We start from the raw sequence: 14,742 nt of genomic DNA on the forward strand, positions 1-14,742 counted from the left end.
TGTTTCTTGCCTGCACGTTGAACTTGATCGCATTGCTCCGTCTTTCGCAGTGGTTGTCCTCCTGGGCGATCTTCCCCCGCCTTTTGACCACCGTTTTGTCACCAGGCTCCCTGCTCGACGTGACCCGTGTCCTGCCCACGTCCCGCTTCCTGCCCACGTCCCGCTTCCTGCCCACGTCCCGCTTTCTTCCCTTCACAGTCAATCTGCGGTCTCTGCTCTGCATTCGTTCTCCGGTCCAGGCGTGGTCCTCCTCTCTTGCCTCGTACTGTCACTTCAGGAATGGATCTCCTCCGTGCGTCTTTGCACGGCCCTCATATTTTGTTTCATTGGCTTTGCCCTCAGCCGCATGCCTGCTCATTCACTGCATCCGGAATCAATTTAACGAAAGGACACGAACATATTTGTCCCTAGTCCCCAGGATGTTTCATAAAGGGGGGTACTCTATATCTGTGTGTGTGTGTATATATGTAATTAACATTCCAATCTGCTTTCCAACGCTTTAAACTTGAATAAACAGCAATTATTTAAGAAGGGGGAAAAAAAGGCAATTGAAAATTCAGCGGGCATCTAAAATGATGAATGTGGTGGCATTGTACATAGTCTGGCTCTTTTCACTCGTCTTAATCTCAGCTTCGCTGCCCGCGATCTCGCGTTGTGTTGGCGACGACTGCCTTAGGCTGGGAGCCGAGCTAGCTCCGGGTGCTTGCGGGGAGCTGACAAGACGCCGGTTGCTCTGCCTGGGTAATGTCTTACGGCAAAACTTGTGTCAGTTCATCCGAGAACTCTTCCACGACCTTTTTACTTTAAGGGTTTAAAGTGCGAATCCACAAAACTCAACACATGCATCTGTAACAGTGGGGCCTTTAAAAAAAGAAAAAGCGTGAATTGTTCGCAGCACTAAGAGGGGCCAGAGATTTGGGGTGGATGATCAACGTGACCTCTCATGCTTCTGTGTGCTGTGAAGAAGAGCCATTGCCCCAAACATTTCCTATTACATACTCTTTATCTTTTAATGTCACAGCAGTCTTATTGACGAATTAATTTGGATGACTGAGCATTTAACTTTTTGATGAAAGCTCCTGTTAGCTAACTACAGTCAAAACCTGGCTATGAGTAAAGATTTTCAAAATGTGATTCTCATCAGGCCCCACGGTGTAAACAAGTGCCATCTCTAATCCTTATTATTCACGATATCTTCCTGGCCTCTCCATTTATGTGCTCTGAAGAAGAAGTGCCATGGCTCAAAAACATCGACTTTTATCTTTTTCTTCTTTTAAGGCCACACAAGAGTCACTGACGAACGTGTTGAGATTCATTCGTGCACCACTGCCAGCAGCAGCAGCATCACCAAATACGTTGCTTAACTTTAAAAGTCCTACGACACTCGACGCAGTTCACCAACACCATGGCCCTGGTCTGTGTTGTTCCTGCCTCAGATTGGTATCAAATATTAAACAAAAATGTTTATATTTTATCAAACAAAACTCCGTTGTCTTCCGAGACAATTAGCGAGTGTACGGTGGGCGCCGGCGCGGGCGTGCATCATCACAGTTGCTGAGCACAGGCTCAAAGACCCAAAGCGCCAAGCCGCCAGCAACAAACGACATTATCAAAGTTGTAAACGATGACTGTGAATACGGATGTTTTAAATTGAGGAGGGTTTTTATTACTGTTAAGAGCGCTTTGGAAAAGAGATGATGTGGGGAGAGGATGTCAGCAGTGTCAGAGAAGAAGCCGAAAGAGAAGTATTGTGACCTGCTGTGTGATGAGTGGGTGGGTGGGTGAGTGGGTGAGTTGTTGTGACCTGCTGTGTGATGAGTGGGTGGGTGAGTGGGTGAGTTGTTGTTACCTGCTGTGTGATGAGTGGGTGGGTGGGTGAGTTGTTATGACCTGCAGTGTGGTGAGTGGGTGGGTGGGTGAGTGGGTGAGTGTGTTGTTGTGACCTGCAGTGTGGTGAGTGGGTGGATGAGTTGTTGTGACCTGCAATGTGGTGAGTGGGTGAGTGAGTGAGTGGGTGTGTTGCTGTGACCTGCAGTGTGGTGAGTGAGTGGGTGAGTTGTTGTGACCTGCAGTGTGGTGAGTGGGTGGGTGAGTGGGTGAGTGAGTGGGTGTGTGTTGTTGTAACCTGCAGTGTGGTGAGTGAGTGGGTGAGTTGTTATGACCTGCAGTGTGGTGAGTGGGTGGGTGAGTGGGTGAGTGAGTGAGTGGTTGTGTTGCTGTGACCTGCAGTGTGGTGAGTGAGTGGGTGAGTTGTTGTCACCTGCAGTGTGGTGAGTGGGTGGGTGAGTGGTTGGGTGGGTGAGTTGGTGTGTTGCTGTGACCTGCAGTGTGGTGAGTGGGTGGGTGAGTGGTTGGGTGAGTGAGTGGGTGTGTTGTTGTGACCTGCAGTGTGGTGAGTGGGTGGGTGAGTGGGTGAGTGGGTGTGTTGTTGTGACCTGCAGTGTGGTGAGTGAGTGGGTGTGTTGTTGTGACCTGCAGTGTGGTGAGTGGGTTGGTGAGTGAGTGGGTGTGTTGCTGTGACCTGCTGTGTGGTAAGTGGTGGATGAGTGAGTGGGTGTGTTGCTGTCACCTGCAGTGTGGTGGGTGGGGGGGTGGGTGTGTTGCTGTGACCTGCAGTGTGGTGAGTGGTGGATGAGTGAGTGGGTGTGTTGCTGTCACCTGCAGTGTGGTGAGTGGGGGGGTGGGTGAGTGGGTGTGTTACTGTGACCTGCAGTGTGGTGAGTGGGTGGGTAGGTGAGTGAGTTGCTGTGACCTGCTGTGTGGTGAGTGAGTGGGTGGGTGAGTGGGTGTGTTGCTGTGACCTGCAGTGTGGTGAGTGGTGGATGAGTGAGTGGGTGTGTTGCTGTCACCTGCAGTGTGGTGGGTGAGCGGCTGGGTGAGTGGGTGTGTTACTGTGACCTGCAGTGTGGTGAGTGGGTGGGTAGGTGAATGAGTTGCTGTGACCTGCTGTGTGGTGAGTGGGTAAGTGGGTGTGTTGCTGTGACCTGCAGTGTGGTGAGTGGTGGATGAGTGAGTGAGTGTGTTGCTGTGACCTGCAGTATGGTGAGTGGGTGGGTGAGTGGGTGTGTTGCTGTGACCTGCAGTATGGTGAGTGGGTGGGTGAGTGAGTTGCTGTGACCTGCTGTGTGGTGAGTGGGTGAGTGGGTGTGTTGCTGTGACCTGCTGTGTGGTGCTTGAACGTGGCGTGGTTGAGACGAAACACACGGGGTAAACAGAGCCCTCAGCGTGGGAGGGGGAATCGAGGAGTCAAGCTCATGGGAGCAGGCACCGTGGCACTCGCGATAGAAGAGCGATATGGGTGCATCTTTGCGCGTTTCCGTTTGTACGGTCGAGCCGCGACTTTCCCTCGCACGGCGCCGCACCTCGCGGCGACACGAGACGAAAAACTTTGAAAAGGCACGAAGATTTTCGTTATCGGTCACCGCAAGAATCTTGGACGGACTCATCGAGCTCTAGAGGGAGGAGGTGGTGGGGCGTGTTTCACTGCGCTTATTGAAAACGCAGCGAGCTATCGCCTAACGCCACGCTGTGTGCGAATGCGCGAGAGAGAGAGAGCCCCCATCACGATGGGGGCTCTCTCTCTCTCTCGCTCTCTCGCCAGTTGGGTCAGCCGGCGCAGCGCGGCCTGCGTCTCGTACCTTTCCTCTCGCTCATGTCCATGAGGCGTGGCTCCCCCAGCTCCAGGAAGAAGTTCTTGTTCTTCTCGTACTCCTCGTCGTCGATGACCCGGATCTCGATCGTCTTCCTGAAACGGAACGAGGGGTGGCACGGCGTGAGAGAGGCTGAGGTCACGCTCATCGCCAAATAAAACTTGCTCCTGATGTAGGCCTCCTCCCCAGCGTTGTGCCGGTATTGCTTTACCACGCCGGGTCAGCGCCGGTTGATGAAAGGGTGGGGTGGGTGGGTGCCCAGGGTGCTGCTCTTAATTTTCGGGGTCATGGTCCACCCCAAGGCCTCCTCTCTCTGGAATCTCCACCGCCCTGGGCGGGCTCTGTCGGAGATTGGTGCGGCCAAAACCCGCGATCAAAACTCGCAAAAACCGTCAATGCTTGAAACTCCGGTCGTGAATTACACGGCACTCGTTTTCTCGACGCAATCCACGCACTCTCTGATGCTCACCCGGCACGGCGATGCGCACGCACTAGCGCCCGGCGTGGTTAATGTTCATGCGGCACGGGTAGAGCAGGGCTTCTAGAAATTCTCCCAGCCCCGTTCTGGAATGTTTGAATGCTCCTAGAGCTCCGCGCTTGAAGGCAGTGCAGCCCACCACTCACGGTCACCAGAGGTCATTGTTAATGGTAATGTGATTTCATTGGATTTAAAATAAAGCAATGTGGGAGATCGAAATGCAGGTCAGGGCATTTTTAATCTTTAAGGGTTTGATGAAATCAGTCAGTGTGCTGGTGCTGCGTGGATTGTTGCATCGCAGCATCGTGAGAGGTCGTGATGGCTTTGGGAGGGAGGCCTCCATCTGGCAGTGGATTGACCATGGATGACGATAACGATGATTAAAACAAATGTTGGCTTTCCAGGTGTGCACGAATCGTGTCGCCGGAGCCACATGCCCCACCGTATTTATTGTGCAATGAACACACGGCCTGCAGCGGCTAACGAGCATGAATATACGACGAACATCCATCGGAGTTTTCCCAAAACCAATCGCGCCGTTGGCTCCGTGTTTATGCGGGCACAGCGATGATTTAGTGCCACCGCGCCACGGCTCTGGCTGCCAAGCACGAAGGTCAACGGCCCTTTCAAAAACACGGTGCTGGACAGAGGTTGCCGTCTTCCCCATCCTCGCCAGACACCACTCAACAGATATTTCGTGCTGCGTGGTCTGGTCGTGCAACTGGGCAGTCCTGCTCGCGATGCCGCTGATGGGCTATTTTCTGGTGAATCACGCCGATGAGAGACCATTTTGTCACCTGCTGCAACACAGCGAGCCGCAATCGCACTACCGCGAGGCCACACAACCGCCCAATAAACTCATGGTTACACAACCCGTGGGTGCGCAAATCCAGGGCCACACCAACCCAAGGGCACGTAACCGTAGGGGAGCATAAATGCAAGTGGAACACAGGCGCACAGGCGCGCAAACCGACGGACGCACGGGCAGGATGAATTGGAGCGTTTTTTTTTAGTGAGAGTGTCTCCAGGATGCTTGTCGCGGGAAGAGCGGTTTGTTTATTTATAACCTTGTATACGATGTGTGTCCCAGTGGTGTCATCGCACATGCGTCTCTGGAAAATAGCGACACCGCGTCCATTATCGCCGGAGTTGAGCGACGGTGGTCGGACCATCTCATCCCCCCCCCACCGCGGCGCGCGGCTGTTTAGAGCCACGTGGCTAGTGCCATGCCGCCGTAGCCCAAGGGGCAGCCACAAACTCCCAGCAGAATTTACACGTTTGTGGCGTTTGATGACGTGGAGTGGACTATTCCCTGCAAGCTCGTGATGGTGAGGGGGAGATCCGGCTAATTAAACCCCCCCCCCCCCCCCAACCACTTTGCCTCTGGCCATGGTACGGTCCGGTTCGCTCCGTTAGGCAATTCTTTGCACGGGCAACGCTTGTTTGTTATCTGTTTATTGTGTGCATTTTTCAAATTATTTTCTTAAGCGCGATGACATTTATTTGGTAATCTTGAAATAAATTCAAATAGCACGTCACCGTTCAAAGGAACACGTAGCGCAGAGACATTCGAAATGGTTGCGTTGTTTCCGTCGGTATTTTTAGCAGTACGCAATTGTTTGCTGTGCAAAGATAACCACTCTCGTTGAGATAATGCGACTCGTCGTGCAGTTTCGTTTTGTAACGTTCATCTGGTTATTTCTCCCATCCCTTTATTTAGCGGAGGGCTCGGTGGGGTCACGTGGCCTAGCGACCCTAGCGAGGCCCTCACAATGGAATCAATGAACCTTTACCGCAAACGACGAGGATGGAAATTTCCTGGCGCCGCCTCTTATTGTGCCCTTGACACAAAGGCAAGGGTTATGAATTTTTCATTCTCGTTTTTTTTTCATTCCCCTCGATTCCCTCCCTATCTCTCTCTCTCTCCCCTCCGTTTCTCGCCAACAGAAACGGAGACTGTACCTGCCACTGATCTCTCCATTCTCGTCCCACGCACCTCCTCCGTGGCGATCCTCCCACAACGGCGTGCGTGCGGAGATCCAACGACGTGCAAAATAACGAGGCGTGACCGGAGAACCACGATCGCCTCGCACGCGGCCACCCGCGGTCAATTGTACCCACAAGCAGCGCTGCACAAAGTCCGATATTTGCTTGGGAGATCAGAGAGCCAAACAGAGCCGCACGTAGCCCGGCGCCACCAACGTACTCACACAAAATCTGGAGTGATTACAAAAGGCAGTACTCTCACAGGCAAGTGGGCTTGCCAGGTGTTGGAGGCGCGAGGTTGGGAGGTGGAGGCCAGGAGATGGCACCGCGGAGTGATGCACATCGGTCAGCCTGTGTGTGTTAAGGGGAGCGGTAGTGTAGCGGTTAGCGCACTGCGCTACGAACCTGGCGGCCTGAGTTCGATTCCCGCTTACGGGCAATATCAATGACGATTATCTGAACTGGTCCTGGGCCTCCCCTAGGTCGACTCGGTCTCAAATGAGTACCTGGTGCGGTGCGTTAAAATATCGCCACTCGGGAGACAAATGCGGATGGGCGTGGTGCTGGCCACCCCCCCCCCCCTCGTGTGTCGCTTTGTCTTGTGTTTGGATACTCTGGAGGAAAACGTTACCGTAGATCATTTGATGCGTTTGCTGTAGCTGCCTCCACGGCCTGAATCGCCATTAATTCCCCCTATCTCGTTGCATCTGGAAAGCTAAGCGGGTTGAGCCTGGCTATCATTTGGATGAGCAGTCACCTACCAGAGATTTCCAGATGTTGTAGGCGTGTGTATGCGATAACTTCACACCCCCCATTTAAGACAGGGCATTTTCACAGTTCTGGCTACTGCCTGATGGTGCTGGTTATAACTATCAGCGAAACTTCGTACCCATTGCTCGCCAATACTGCTGGTGGTGCTGCTGAAGCAGTAATAGATTGGCACGTTTGTTCAACACGTGACAACTTTATGAATTGGCTGCGTCGGGTGGAGGAGGGCTTACGACACACAGTTTGCTCTGACCCAAAAATCAATGCTGACGGACCAAGAGTGCGTGTCGTTCGAGAGAAAATCTTCCCGTGACCTACAAATTAAAAGGTCTTCATTAAAGTGTTTAGAGCGTGTGGCCGTGCGTGGCTTGGGGTCACGCGGCACTCTGTGGCATTGCCAGCCTTCCCAGTGAGCCAGGTCCACGCGTCTCTTCCAATCGAGCGGCCTCTGAAACTGGCCGCTGTGATGAGGCTAATAACATAATTGGTGCCTTGCCAGAGGGAGGATAATTCGCCCCTTATCTGCATCGCATGGCAATGTCAAGAGAGAGGGCCGATCCATGCAACGTAATTCATCGTGAATATTCAGCAGAGAACATTAATTGAATGCGGGTAAACAACGGTGCCAAACACAAGCAGCTGCGACTAAATTATACATCCCGGGTAAAAAACCGCCGAGAAATTCAAATTTTAAATGTTTAATGCGCAGAAAAATTCTACGCACTTTCCAACGAACGCCACCGACGGCGGCGCCCGCGATGAATGCACGCAGGGTAACGGCACTTAGGCGAGAGCGCCACAGTAATGCCTCGTAAGTGGATTCGGTTTAGCCCCGGCTGGTGGTTAGGACGGGCGGCGTCAGGAGTCTCAGCGGAGTTGGGAGTGAAGGTGGGGGGGGGGCAGTGGGATGCGCGTGCCGGGATGGTTGTCGTGCACCGCGCGCGCGGCAACCACACCGTGGCTTTCTGCTGGCAGTCAGCCACGGTGTGGTTGTCCCCCCAATGCTAACAGAAAGCAGAAAGCCACGCAGGTCGTGCAACAACCATCGCACGTTCGCCAGGCGGACGAGCAGGTCGCGCGGAAACATTACACCCCCGCAGCAGCAGAGAGGCGGGCAAATCACGCACGGAGCGCAGGGTAGTTTTTCGAAGCGGGCCTGTCTGGGTCGGTGACCCGGAAAATATTTATGCAATCTGGCACACCACATCCGCTATTACCTCTCATCGTTATGGGCTGCGGCGACTGGTCACGTGCCATCTCCCGACTTGTCAGCAACCCGGAAAATATTCAGTGAGAAGTGAAGGTGCAAGAGCACCTACTCCCTGGGAGAGGTGTGCAGGTCGTGGACGCCGATGCTGCGCCACAGAACGCCCGGGCAAGTTGCGGAACAGGAGATGCTCAATTTGCATAAGCACGTAAGCCCAATACATTGCTTTGAACTGTAGATGTTGAGGGTCGTCGCCATCCTCGTCTCCGCCATGACCTTCCTTGTCACTATCATCCGGCACGCGTGGAACTTCGAGCAGCTGTGGCATCGTGTGTGATCACCCTCCCGTCTCTCACGATGTCATGCCCGCCTCGTCGCTCCCACCCCCACGCTCACCCCAAGCGCAGGGGCGGAGCCAGGATTTCAGGCCGGGGTGACATTCAACAAATTTTTATTTCAAGAATGATTTAGAGAGTCAGGCTGTTGAACTAGACGTCATCGGTTGGCGACACACTCTGACAATGCAGCTGCACGGAGTCCGCCAGACCGAGTGTCGTACACTTATACGCAGAATGTCACCCCTGTCACCCCCCCTGGCTCTGCCCCTGCCCAAGCGTCGCTCGCACACCGTCTCTCCAATGCATCTTCCACCTCCCTTCGCGCCATCTTCCCTACTAAGTCTTTCCATGCTGGATGGTGGTGATAATGATGAAAGGACAATTCACTGTGGGAACGAGACAACATTCCCCACATAGCCTACATAGACTCTTGGGGCAAGCAAGTGTTTGTCAGCGAGCACATGTAGAGACCGGCGCAGCGCACAAGAGGGTGGCCATCACCACGCTCACCACATTTGTCCCCCCAATGCTGATGTTTACGCATGGCACCAGTTACTCATTTATGTCTGAGTAGACCTAGGGGAGGTTCTCACGCAGTTTTTTTCAGTTTCATTTATTTGGAATAACCCTGTGAGCCATTCGGCCCTTGATGATTCTGATGCAACCGCAACAAAACACTCGTGATCAATGTTCATTGTGGCCTGGAATCGAACTCGGGTCGCCAGGTTCACAGCATGGCGCGGTTACCGCTCCCCGCAGCCGCGCATTGCTTGACCAAAGGCAGGCCAGGCTAACACGTGTCGATATCACAGTCAGATTGGTTCGTTGTGGTTTCATGGGCATGCCGGTGGCATTCACTGGTGAGGGTCACACGGGCAATAACTCCTGATAATGAGAGGGGCCACACGCTGCGCGCGAGGCTGCTACTTTTGTGGTGACCCCTGAACCCACCACGTTCATTCTCAACCTTGCAGCAGAGGAGACCTCGCCCCGAGGCCCCCTATCCATCGCTCGCACAGCACCCTCTTTTTTTGCCATTTTCCCCAAACGTTATCCAGATTGTCCCATCGGCTCTGTGCGTCCGAACACCGGTGTCGGCATGCCGGGGGCGGTGGTGTGGCGCATGAGTTCGCTGGCTTTGCTGTCGTGCCCATGAATCCGTACGTCTGTGCGTCAGTGGGCTCACACGGCCCGTGCACGTGTCCGTGCATCCGCGCGCGCGTCCGTGCGTACGTAGGTCCGTGCGTCTCCGCGTAGCATGTATTCGAACTCTTCGCGGGGTCGTTTTGTCCTTCACTCGCAGCTCGGCCGAGCGTCCGTGAACTCTGCGACGTCTCGGGCCCGATCTGATCAACGGGGCCGCTGGCCAGCATCTCCCCAGGCAATCGGCCTGCACTGCCTTTGGAGACTCGGCGACATTCACCGCAGTTTGTGAAAGCAGATGGCTTATAATAACTACTCCGCGGTTAGGATTGCAGAGATTATCCCAGAGTGTACATTAACATTTCATGTCCACCTTCAGGCCACGCGTTTTGACATTTGTTGCCGAGCGCAGTAAGAGAACAACAACAACATGGAGAGCAAATGAAAGATGCTGGCCGATATCCCACGTGGCTTGTACATTCAAATCGTTGTGAAGAAATACTTGCACATTATTATCATCACAATAACCTGCCCAGTTGAGAAATGTCCTCCGTGCTATTTACGCATAAAGGAGAATTGACTGAGGACATGTTCACACGCGTGAGTGCCTGCGTGCGTCCCATTGTTAACGATGACCACCCACTGCCGCGAGCACGCACGCGGCCCTTTTGTGTCGGTCCACTGCTGGATGAAGGCCTCCCCCAGCAATGTGCGGGGTCGTGGGTGGGGGTCATTGGGCCACACTTGGCCCACCCTCGTGGTTGCGCGCGACTCGTCCAACGACACCGGCCAACTTGAAAGCAGCGGTCGGAATAATAACGACGCGCGGGGGTCCCGTCGCCGCGCTGACATTCTGCGAACTTTGCATCAAATTGCTCCAAACTAAACCGAGCGGTGGAAATTAGAAATAGGTTCACGAAAATAATAACGTCGTTAGCAGTGGTGGCGCGATGCCATTTCGCGAAAGATCAACCGGGCAGCAACCAGGCGAGGAGGAAGGCCCCACCGGGACTCAAGGGAGACCGCACGGTTTCCAGCTCGGTTGCAGTGTGTGTGTGCGCGCGCGCGCGTGTGCACGTGTTTGTGTCGCGGGGAGCAGTGGCGCAGCGGTTAGCGCACCGCGTTACTAACCTGACGAGCTCGATTCCCGCTCACGACCAATAGCAGTGGCGAAAATGTTAACGGACTCTGGGTGACCTCCCCTAGGTGCGATGTGTAGAGACCGGCGCTGGGGAGGCAAAGGTAGCCGAGTGTGGGGTACCCACCGGCTCGTGTGTCGTGCCAGCCCTGAGAGGTGCTGCTCACGAACGGCACTTGCCCCAACAGTCTGCAAAGGCTACACGGGGAGGGGGGGGATCTTTACAGCCTCGTGGACTATTTGTATTGAGCGCGAGGATACGTGGAGTCACAGTGCGCCACACGGGAACGCGACTATCCTGGGACCGTGGGCCAAGCGCGACACTTCCACCGTCCCCTGCGGCTGCATAGCTCTGCCCCCGTCCCCTCCACTGGTGGCGTCGGTCGTTAAATCACCGCGATTTTAGTTTTTTTCCCCTTCGAGTGAAGTATTCAGCCGAACGTGGCCAGAGTCCCTTTTCCCGTCCGTTTCACGCCGCTCCGATGGTTGATGCTGTATAAGTCCGGAATGCATGTAACTGTATCGTGAGCTACTGGCTGTGTAGGTAGCATTGGTAGAGCCAGATGTATCGGTGGGGCATGATCTCCCTCCCTCCCTCCCACCCTCCCTCCCTTTCTCCCTCACTCCCTCACTCCCTGCCTCCCTCCCTCCCTCCCTCCTGACAGCAGCGTCTCTAAGCAGCGCACGCTCTTCCCGTGGCTTCGCCGCGTGTTCAGCCAAGGTGACCTTGGATTGCCGACAAAAATAATGAGTAAATGGGAGTCGCCTGGCGCGCGAGACTCCCTCCCTCGGCCGCATTGCCATCGAGAGAGACGCCCGCTCTTTCCAGGACCACGCGTGCCCGTTACGCTGGGGGTTTTAAAGCACCTTCGCCAAAAAAGAGTAAAAGAGTTCGACCTCCGCACGGGAGAGAGCCGTTTGCTCGGGGATTTCCCCGTAGAATTACCCAACGCGACAGTGTCAATGAAGGATTTGCCAAAGCCCATTTCTCCAATAATTGAGTGCAGTGTGCGCCCTCATCTCCGACGGCCGCCCCCCCCTCTCCCATTCTGTCTTTCGCGTGAAGACAAATCGAGAATGCTTCCGTTTACTCGCGCCTTACCCTACCCTCCCTTCAGCGAGTCAAATTACCAGACAGACAGGGGACTCGCTGTACTCTCTGCGTGCGCTACGGTCTTTGTAATGGAGAGCACCCCCAGCAGGCTCAACGGTGGCACGCCCCCGATTTCCAGGAGGCTCCACGGACACCGAGGTGATTCAGGGGCGGCGAGCGAGCGTTTAATCACGCCGCTTCCGTGGCTCGCCCGCCACAAATTCCTGCCGCGACCGTGGATGTTTTTAGAGTTTATCTGTTGGGGGGGGGGGGGGGAGGGGGGTGTTTTCATTTTATTTCCATTGAACCAAGAACAAATGAAACTTGTTTTTTTTAATGAGTCTCATTTATCGCCAGTTCTTTCGCGCCCCTTCGTCAGCAAGTAAACAGACGAGCCAGCGTGCGACTGAGCCATGAAATTCGTAGGACTGTGACTCCCGTCTATGATATCATTGCGTTAGGATTTATTAATGGACGGAAAGCGATGCATTCCGTTGATAACTTGATACCGTGCACATTTTCGGGGTTGAAACGGTACAAAGGCCCTCGCAACCTTCGGGCATGCCGCCCACGTTCCGTACCGCCACGCGTACCGGTTTGCTTTCGGCTCAACAAATAAACCAGCGCAAAACTCGCGCAACGTCACCTCGGCCATTCAAATCTCGGCGTGACCGAAAACCGCGGCCCGGCGCGCGCACGCGCGCGCTGCCCGGACCTCGGAACGATCGCGCGGAGCGTTTCCCAGCAACCGAGTTGGTTCCAGCGGGTGAAGTTTCATTGCCAGCGAGGTTTTTTTTGTGTTCATTATTCATGGCGCCTAAACGGGGGGCGTGCGGTGCCGAGTACTGGCTTTTGGCTCCGCGGTTCCGACGCGGCGAACCCGGGTCCCGGATCGCGCACCGAGGCACGTACCCTGAAACAACGCCCTCGCGGTAAATATTTAAACAAGAGAAAAAATTACATTGTGACTGATTTTCAATAACCTTCATTTTGTATTCTTGGGCCCTGACATTTTGGAAAGTTTGCACAGTCTTCGCCCACGTTCCGTACGCTCGTGTCCAGAGCGAATAAAAAATTAAGCGTGCAGTCATTTTATTCGTCAATATCCATGTTACTTATTCATGTGTTTACTGTGCGAGGCCGAGGGGTCCAGTCGTGGTGATATCATGACGCCGCTAGCAAACAGCTCCATTCAAAGCAGGTGCCTGCCATTCACCGTGAGAACTTTACGATCCCCACGAGCAGCCAATTATGCACATCGCTCATCATCCCGTCCCCCTGTCGGGCAGGCAATCAATGCTCACGTCACGCTCCGCGTTTGAAACTGCGTCTCGGCTGTGCTCCATCATCGGCAGCATTATTAATGCCGCCCTGTGAAATAAAAATGAGGGCACAAAAACTAGCATCTGCTCCCGGAATAAATAGAAAATACAATGCCCGTGACTAGATCACCTGGAATGGGGCCTGATCTCGTCAGATCGCACGAACTCTGGCAGTTTGAGCCTGGGGGAGAACCGCTATGCATGTTGGCCGCTGCTGTCGGGCTACATCGTCAGCGGAGGGCGTCACATCAAAATGCACTGTTGTACTGCACTATGCTCCATTGTCTACTCTCTCCGCCTGTACCAACGTGCACTGACCAGCGTGGTGTCGGAGGTTTAAATGACCCCCACGACCCACCTCACGAGCGAAGGCTTTCATCCAGCGGCTGATTGCACGTTGAGGATAAATACGGGGACGGCGTTGTCGCTGTGGCGAGGACGAGTGAGGTCCGCCACTCGCGGTCCACTTGACCGGCACGGGAGGGGAAATCCCACAGGGCGCGTGCCTCGGTGGGTCCCAGGATGGCTTAATAAATTGAAATTGATTAATTTCCCCCGTGCCGATCATTTTCATCTATCGATTGTGTTTCTTTACTCGGCTCGGCCCAAGTGAGCGGAAGTCGGAGTCGATACGGCGCTTATCGGAGCGTGCTGGCGCCGCAGCTCAGCGTTTGCTCGACCGTGACAAAATAACGAAAGGGACACGCGGGACGGCTCGAGCTCTCGCGGTGGTCTCGTCCCTTGAGGACGGCCTCCTATTGGGAAGGTCAAAGGTTGCGGTGGCGTCGGCGGTGCGTCTCTCAATGCGATAGGTCTGCATATGACAATGCGAGGTGCCGGCGCAGCCCGCTCGGCCTGCGGTGGCAAAGTAATATTGCAATCCCACCGCCCTCCGACCCTCCCCCACCTCCTTCTCCAACCGTCTACCACGGCTGACCCCGTGTGACCCGCGGGGGTCGCTTATCTTCCTTTGCAGAGGCCTCGTCCGTTCAATAGAGGTCGAGCGTGGCCACGTCAGGTAGGGCTCTGGGGCAAGATTCCAGATGGGCCTCGGACCCGGGGTCCAGGGCAAACTGGGGTGCAGGCTGCAGCATGGATACAGTGCAGGAGAGACTTTTTAAATCTGCACGGGGAATGTCGATGCCGTAATACGGTGAAAAAATACGAACACACAACGTGAGAGAGGTAACTTACTCACACTGTAATGGTTAGACATGTCACCTCTGGGTTTTGACCTTCGGAAAAATCAAAAGCTTGAGAACCACCGCTTTACAGAGGCCTCGAGCCACCAGGTTTGGTCTCGGAATCCGGGGCCGACGGGGCCAGAAGCCCCCGCGGCGCAGCACGTGACTCGACCGGCGTATGATCCTGGCTCTCGGATTGCCGCCGAGTTTTGTAATTGCACAGATGAGACTTCGCCTCTCTGTCCACGTCGACGTGAGTGTGAGTGCGCCAGCAGTGCGCGCGTGTGCACGCACACACGCGCGCGTGTACCCACGCGTGTTCACGCACACACGCGCGCGTGTACCCACGCCGTGAAGGTGGTGTGGGTGTGTGACACCCACACGTGCCTACCAACGAACCAGGTGGCGCCTGTGAGAATCAATGCGCGCATGATT

General features: G+C 54.7%; 1 protein-coding gene across 2 annotated transcripts in view; it reads right to left on the reverse strand.

The window, feature by feature from the left end:
• LOC116948438 (sodium/calcium exchanger 1-like) overlaps window positions 1-14,742 on the reverse strand; it is a 109,097-nt gene that overhangs the window by 18,731 nt on the left and 75,624 nt on the right. For both annotated transcript variants that reach the window (XM_032965116.2, XM_032965115.2), the window contains exon 3: window positions 3,639-3,745. In XM_032965116.2, coding sequence (XP_032821007.1) covers window positions 3,639-3,745 — 107 coding nt within the window. The remainder of the gene's footprint in view (window positions 1-3,638; window positions 3,746-14,742) is intronic.

This window comes from Petromyzon marinus, chromosome 33, assembly GCF_048934315.1.
Source record: "Petromyzon marinus isolate PM22_M1 ecotype Great Lakes invasive population chromosome 33, UKy_Petmar_22M1.pri1.0, whole genome shotgun sequence".
NCBI lineage: Eukaryota > Metazoa > Chordata > Hyperoartia > Petromyzontiformes > Petromyzontidae > Petromyzon > Petromyzon marinus.